General features: G+C 35.2%; 1 protein-coding gene across 1 annotated transcript in view; it reads left to right on the forward strand.

Annotated features, from left to right (window-relative positions):
• LOC106475855 (myosin heavy chain, muscle-like) overlaps window positions 1–8,054 on the forward strand; it is a gene marked incomplete at both ends in the record, with an annotated part of 26,855 nt that extends 18,801 nt beyond the window's left edge. The window contains 7 exons of the mRNA XM_022379870.1: window positions 3,602–3,847; window positions 4,019–4,215; window positions 5,077–5,209; window positions 5,951–6,167; window positions 6,260–6,500; window positions 6,633–6,954; window positions 7,879–8,054. Coding sequence (XP_022235578.1) covers window positions 3,602–3,847; window positions 4,019–4,215; window positions 5,077–5,209; window positions 5,951–6,167; window positions 6,260–6,500; window positions 6,633–6,954; window positions 7,879–8,054 — 1,532 coding nt within the window. The remainder of the gene's footprint in view (window positions 1–3,601; window positions 3,848–4,018; window positions 4,216–5,076; window positions 5,210–5,950; window positions 6,168–6,259; window positions 6,501–6,632; window positions 6,955–7,878) is intronic.
• Window positions 8,055–8,417: the final 363 nt, after the last annotated feature.

Genomic DNA, 8,417 nt, shown 5'->3' on the forward strand with positions numbered 1-8,417 from the left:
TTAAGCTTCATTTTACTTGTGTTTATTAAACCTATAACATCGTTAAGCTTCATTTTACTTGTGTTTATTAAACCTATAACATCGTCAAGTTTGAATTTACTTGTGTTTATTAAACCTATAACATCGTTAAATTTCATTTTACTTGTGTTTATTAAACCTATAACATCGTTAAGTTTCATTTTACTTGTGTTTATTAAACCTATAACAGCGTTAAGTTTCATTTTACTTGTGTTTATTATGTTATAGGTTTAATAAACACAAGTAAATTCAAACTTAACGATGTTATTGGTTTAATAAACACAAGTAAACTTAAACTTAACGATGTTATAGGTTTAATAAACACAAGTAAAATGAAACTTAACGATGTTATAGGTTTAATAAACACAAGTAAAATGAAGCTTAACGATGTTATAGGTTTAATAAACACAAGTAAAATGAAACTTAACGCTGTTATAGGTTTAATAAACACAAGTAAAATGAAACTTAACGATGTTATAGGTTTAAACTTAACGATGTTATAGGTTTAATAAACACAAGTAAAATGAAACTTAACGATGTTATAGGTTTGATAAACACAGGTAAAATGAAACTTAACGATGTTATAGGTTTGATAAACACAGGTAAAATGAAACTTAACGCTGTTATAGGTTTAATAAACACAAGTAAAATGAAACTTAACGATGTTATAGGTTTAATAAACACAAGTAAATTCAAACTTAACGATGTTATAGGTTTAATAAACACAAGTAATCTTAAACTTAACGATGTTATAGGTTTAATAAACACAAGTAAAATGAAACTTAACTCTGTTATAGGTTTAATGAACACAAGTAAAATGAAACTTAACGATGTTATAGGTTTAATAAACACAAGTAAAATGAAACTTAACGATGTTATAGGTTTAATAAACACAAATAAATTCAAACTTGACGATGTTATAGGTTTAATAAACACAAGTAAAATGAAACTTAACGATGTTATAGGTTTAATAAACACAAGTAAAATGTAACAAAACACATTGACCTTAATTTGTAACATTACTTACTAAGAACAAAGCACATTGACTTTAATTTCTAACATTACTTACTAAGAACAAAACACATTGACTTTAATTTCTAACATTACTTACTAAGAACAAAACACATTGACTAAAATTTGTAACATTACTTACTAAGAACAAATCACATTGACCTTAATTTGTAACATTACTTACTAAGAACAAAACACATTGACTTTAATTTGTTACGTTACTTACTAAGAACAAAACACATTGACTTTAATTTGTAACATTACTGACTAAGAACAAAACACATTGACTTTAATTTGTAACATTACTTACTAAGAACAAAACACATTGACTTTAATTTGTAACATTACTTACTAAGAACAAAACACATTGACCTTAATTTGTTACGTTAATTACTAAGAACAAAACACATTAATCCTTAATTTGTTACGTTACTTACTAAGAACAAAACACATTGACTTTAATTTGTAACATTACTTACTAAGAATAAATCACATTGACCTTAATTTGTAACATTACTTACTAAGAACAAAACACATTGACTTTAATTTGTAACATTACTTACTAAGAATAAATCACATTGACCTTAATTTGTAACATTACTTACTAAGAACAAAACACATTGACTTTTCGATAGACCGATTTGGATGAGATGCTGAATGAGGCCAAACAGTCTGAAGAGAAAGCTAAGAAGGCCATGGTGGACGCTGCTCGTCTAGCAGACGAGTTGAGAGCTGAACAAGAACATGGACAGCAACAAGAGAAGATGCGGAAAGCGATGGAAGTTCAGCTGAAGGACCTCCAGATCAGGCTGGACGAGGCCGAGGCTTCTGCCCTCAAGGGCGGAAAGAAGATCATTCAGAAGTTGGAACAAAAGGTCCGAAGTTTAGGAATAATTTATTCATTTATTGTTAAAAGATCATTCAGAAGTTGGAACAGAAGGTCCAAAGTTTAACAATAATGTATTTATTTATTGTTAAAATATCATTCAGAAGTTGGAACAGAAGGTCCGAAGTTTAGGAATAATGTATTTATTTATTGTTAAAAGATCATTCAGAAGTTGGAACAGAAGGTCCGAAGTTTAGGAATAATGTATTTATTTATTGTTAAAAGATCATTCAGAAATTGGAACAGAAGGTCCGAAGTTTAGGAATAACGTATTTATTTATTTATTGTTAAAAGATCATTTTGATATAAAATATTTGAAAGCACTTGTACTCATCGATCATATTCGGTAGGTGCGTGAACTAGAAAACGAACTTGAAAACGAACAGCGCCGCCATGCGGATGCTGCTAAGAATTCCAGGAAGGGAGAGCGCAGAATCAAGGAGCTCCAGTTCCAGAGCGATGAAGACCGCAAGAACCACGAGCGTATGCAAGACCTGGTGGACAAATTACAGCAGAAGATCAAGACGTACAAGAGGCAGATAGAAGAGGCTGTAAGTGATATTTCTAATTACTACATCATTCATGTAACAAAGTCTGAAATCTTTCAACAAAGAACCTGAAAGTATATCCAGCAAGACTCGATTGTAATGTTTACAGTCAGCATGTTTCTATTAATGTAGAGCATATTCCTATTGAACAAAACAAGACATAAGTAAAATGAAACTTAAAACGATGTTATAGGTTTAATAAACACAAGTAAATTCAAACTTAACGATGTTATAGGTTTAATAAACACAAGTAAAATGAAACTTAACGATTAGTAAGTAATGTTACAAATTAAGGTCAATGTGTTTTGTTCTTAGTAAGTAATGTTACAAATTAAGGTCAATGTGTTTTGTTCTTAGTACGTAACGTAACAAATTAAGGTCAATGTGTTTTGTTCTTAGTAAGTAATGTTACAAACAAACCATGTTCTAATGGGATAGGCACGTGTTTTACTCTGGACAAACCGTGTTCTAATGGGATAGGCACGTGTTTTACTCTGGGCAAACCGTGTTCTAATGGGATAGGCACGTGTTTTACTCTGGGCAAATCGTGTTCTAATGGGATAGGCACGTGTTTTACTCTGGGCAAATCGTGTTCTAATGTGATAGGCACGTGTTTTACTCTGGACAAACCATGTTCTAATGGGATAGGCACGTGTTTTACTCTGGACAAACCATGTTATAATGGGATAGGCACGTATTTTACTCTGGACAAACCATGTTATAATGGGATAGGCACGTATTTTACTCTGGGCAAACCGTGTTCTAATGGGATAAGCACGTTTTTGACACTTGTTTTTTCGGTGTGTTTGTTCATTGTGATCACTTGCTAAATTTGTGCTTATCGATGTGATCTCAAGCTGTTCAGAAAAAAACGGACTATAAATGATTGTAATAATAAAATTGAGATTACGTATAATAATTATTCCATTCACATACCGACTGAATTAAAATAACACTGGTTATAGGTGGCGTTAAAACAAGTAAGAATATTTTACCAACTAATTTATTCAAGCCTTTTAGACTAATGAAAGCATTTTTAACCAATGACGTTAAGAGTTTATTTACATATTTTTGGGATCATATGGATTTTTTATTTTTTGTCACTTATGGTGATTTACATTATATTTATTGAATGCAGGCAAATTCCGAAAAGAACACAAAACAGCTGGAAGTCCAACTCATGGACGCCCAGCACAAACTGGACGAAGTCCACCGATCTCTGGGAGATTTCGATTCAAACAAGAAGAAACTTATTGCTGAGTGTGGCGATCTCCAGAAGCAGCTCGAAGAATCAGAATCTCAGGTTAACCAGCTGAGCAAGCTTAAGATGTCCCTCCAAACCCAGCTGGAGGAGGCCAGGAGAACAGCGGACGAGGAAAGCAGGGTATGTTTGGGAAATTCTTTAAAAGCCACCTAAATGTTTGGTGAAATGTAGCTCTGGGAACACTCTATATATATGAAGCGCAAGAAAGAGCTAAGATGTCTAGAAGATGTTCCATGATGTAAGATTGACAATAGAAGACTCGGTGTTATGATCGACTTTTGTTGTTTTCAGGAACGTGCTGCAGTTTTGGGTAAATATAGGAACCTGGAACACGAGTTAGACGGACTTAAGGAGCAGTTGGAAGAAGAGCAGGAGTCCAAGAACGATCTCCAGAGACAGTTGAGTAAGGCTAACGCCGAAGTCCAACAATGGAGAAACAAGTTTGAAAGTGAAGGTCTTGCTCGGGTGGAGGAGTTGGAGGATGCTAAGTGAGTTTTTAATTGTTACGTTCTTTCTAAATCAATCCGGGCGCCGAATATGATTGGTCTTTCTAAGTAAATAATGAGCTCATTCATAGAGATGGAAGAATGAAATAACCAAGTCACTCCATTAAATCAATCAGTCATTTAATTGAACTAGGAATAATGAAATAACCAAGTCACTTCATTAAATCAATCAGTCATTTAATTGAACTTGGAATAATGAAATAACCAAGTCACTCCATTAAATCAGTCAGTCGTGTAACTGAACTTGGAAGAATGAAATAACCAAGTCACTTCATTAAATCAATCAGTCATTTAATTGAACTTGGAATAATGAAATAACCAAGTCACCCCATTAAATCAATCAGTCATTTAATTGAACTTGGAAGAATGAAATAACCAAGTCACTTCATTAAATCAATCAGTCGTGTAATTGAACTTGGAAAATGAAATAACCAAGTCACCCCATTAAATCAATCAGCCATTTAATTGAACTTGGAAAAATGAAATAACCAAGTCACCCCATTAAATCGATCAGTCGTTTAAATACATTGTGTTCATTTCTTAGTTTTAGTTATATTTATAGTTTATTAGTTTAGCCATGGTCAAAGTTACATTGTGTTCATTTCTTAGTTTTAGTTATATTTATAGTTTATTAGTTTAGCCATGGTCAAAGTTACATTGTGTTCATTTCTTAGTTTTAGTTATATTTATAGTTTATTAGTTTAGCCATGGTCAAAGTTAAATTGTGTTCATTTCTTAGTTTTAGTTATATTTATAGTTTATTAGTTTAGCCATGGTCAAAGTTAAATTTCTTAGTTTTGTGCTAAGGTATTGACAAAGTCAAAATATGTTCATATCTTACAGAAACAAACTGCAAGCAAAGCTACAAGAAGCTGAAGAGCATATCCAACAACTTAACGTAAAGTGTGGTGGTCTAGAGAAGGCCAAATCTCGCCTCCAAGGGGAGATTGAGGATATGTCCATTGAGGTTGAAAGGGTGAGTTTGACATTAACTTGATTTTCCTTCTAACCTAGTAACTTATACATTACTAACTTGAAGGTGTGGTCGAACCCCCAGCTATGCCAGATGTTTCAAGGTGTGGTCGAACCCCCAGCTATGCCAGATGTTTCATGAAGTATCGTTGATGAGCATTTAAAAAAAAAAATGCTGATATATCTGTATTTATATACAGATTGGTAAACTTTAGAAACACTTTGAAAGTTAGCTTTATCAGTAACTCCTACTTAGTTTTGACCAATCAGCGCCACTGTAGGTCATGTTTCAGTTAGTAATCATATTGGTTTTAACCAATCTGCACCACAGTAAGTCATGTTTCAGTTAATAATCATATTAGTTTTAACCTATCAGCACCACAGTAGGTCATGCTTCAGTTAGTAATCATATTAGTTTTAACCAATCAGCACCACAGTAACTCATGTTTCAGTTAGTAATCATATTAGTTTTAACCAATCAGCACCACAGTAAGTCATGTTTCAGTTAGTAATCATATTAGTTTTAACCAATCAGCACCACAGTAGGTCATGCTTCAGTTAGTAATCATATTAGTTTTAACCAATCAGCACCACAGTAAGTCATGTTTTAGTTAGTAATCCTATTAGGTTTAACCAATCACAATCTGTGTACCATTTTTGATTATTCAACAAAATAAAATATCTATCATAAAGATGGAGCTCATGGCGTACCAAATTTAGACAATTTTGATACCTATCATTTTAGGCTAACAGTCTAGCTGCCACGTTAGAGAAGAAACAGAAGTCCTTCGACAAAACGATAGCAGAGTGGAAGCAGAAGGTGGACGATCTCTCTGCAGAGTTGGATGCTTCCCAAAGGGAGTGCAGAGACTACTCCACGGAACTCTTCAAGATGAGAGCTTCGTATGAAGAGGGTCAGGAACAGTACGAGGCTGTGAAGAGAGAGAACAAGAACTTGCAAGGTGATGAACACCTGTCTTTTTTCGTCATCTTAAACCTTTTTCTTTGTGCATATGTAGAATAGTTTTTATTAAAACACGTTTTTCTCATGCAGATGAAATCAAGGACCTTGTTGACCAACTTGGCGAGGGAGGAAGGAGCGTTCACGAGCTTGAGAAATCCAGGAAGAGGCTGGAGATGGAGAAGGAGGAACTCCAGGCAGCTCTGGAAGAGGCTGAAGCTGCTTTGGAACAGGAAGAGAACAAGGTGCTTCGTGCCCAACTCGAACTTTCTCAGGTCCGGCAGGAGATTGACCGCAGGATTCAGGACAAAGAGGAAGAATTTGAAAACACAAGGTTTGCAGGCCAAGTTAAACTATTATTTTTGTATTCGTTGTAATTCAATAAATTCTTGTTTCTCTTCTGGTCTCAGTAACATTGTCTGATGGTGAAAAATAAAAGGTTATTTTCACCCTTATATCATCACAGGAAGAATCATCAGAGAGCCATTGACTCCATGCAAGCCAGTCTGGAAGCCGAATCCAGAGGCAAAGCTGAGGCCTTGCGCATGAAGAAAAAGTTAGAGAGCGACATCAATGAGCTGGAGATTGCTCTTGACCACGCTAACAAGGCCAACGCTGAAGCTCAGAAGAACATCAAGAGGTACCAACAGCAGATCAAAGAACTCCAGCAAGCAGTGGAGGAAGAACAGAAAGGACGCGACGAAGCTAGAGAACAATACGCCATGGCAGAAAGACGCAGCCACGCCCTCCATGGTGAACTGGAGGAAAGCAGACAGCTCTTGGAACAGGTGAGACTTCATATGAGAGACAAATATCACGTTCATAACAGGTGAGGCTTCATATGAGAGACAAGTATCACGTTCATAACAGGTGAGGCTTCATCTGGGAGACAAATATCACGTTCCTAACAGGTGAGGCTTCATCTGAGAGACAAGTATCACACACATAACACGTGAGGCTTCATCTGAGAGACAAATATCACACTCATAACAGATGAGGCTTCATCTGGGAGACAAGTATCACGTTCATAACAGATGAGACTTCATATGAGAGACAAGTATCACGTTCATAAGAGGTGAGGCTTCATATGAGAGACAAATATCACGTTCATAACAGGTGAGGCTTCATCTGAGAGACAAATATCACGTTCATAACAGGTGAGGCTTCATCTGGGAGACAAGTATCACGTTCATAACAGATGAGACTTCATCTCAGAGACAAGTATCACGTTCATAACAGGTGAGGCTTCATCTGGGAGACAAGTATCACGTTCCTAACAGGTGAGACTTCATCTGGGAGACAAGTATCACGTTCATAACAGGTGAGGCTTCACATGAGAGACAAGTATCACGTTCATAACAGATGAGACTTCATCTGAGAGACAAGTATCACGTTTCTAACAGGTGAGGCTTCATATGAGAGACAAGTATCACGTTCCTAATAGATGAGGCTTCACATGAGAGACAAATATCACGTTCATAACAGATGAGACTTCATATGAGAGACAAATATCACGTTCATAACAGGTGAGGCTTCATCTGGGAGACAAGTATCACGTTCATAACAGGTGAGGCTACATCTGGGAGACAAATATCACGTTTCTACTCCAAAGATTTTAGTGAAAGTCCATTAATCATCTCTGTATGACACTTTCATGTTGAAATTGGTTTTATTTATCTATAAACTAATGAAGTATGATATTTCCTCACCAGGCTGACCGTGCTAGACGTTCAGCAGAAACCGAGCTTGCTGACTCTCATGAACAGATGAACGAATTGTCTGCTAATTCTGCTTCTTTGTCGATGGCCAAGCGAAAACTGGAGGGAGAGATGCAGGCACTGCAGGTTAGAGACTTCAATATCTTCACTTTTAAACAATTCAAGAAAATGTTTATTCTTTATAACAACGAATCCACTTTTCGTTCGTAACATTACTTACTAAGAACAAAACCATTATCTTTCATTTGTAACATTACTTACTAAGAACAAAACACATTGACCTTAATTTGTAACATTACTTACTAAGAACAAAACACATTGACCTTAATTTGTTACGTTACTTACTAAGAACAAAACACATTGACCTTAATTTGTAACATTACTTACTAAGAACAAAACACATTGACTTTAATTTGTAACATTACTTACTAAGAACAAAACACATTGACTTTAATTTGTTACGTTACTTACTAAGAACAAAACACATTGACTTTAACCCCAGAGTAAAACACGTGCCTATCCCATTAGAACAC

The sequence above is a fragment of the Limulus polyphemus genome, unplaced genomic scaffold (genome assembly GCF_000517525.1).
Source record: "Limulus polyphemus unplaced genomic scaffold, Limulus_polyphemus-2.1.2 Scaffold9294, whole genome shotgun sequence".
In the NCBI taxonomy this organism is placed as follows: Eukaryota; Metazoa; Arthropoda; class Merostomata; order Xiphosura; family Limulidae; genus Limulus; species Limulus polyphemus.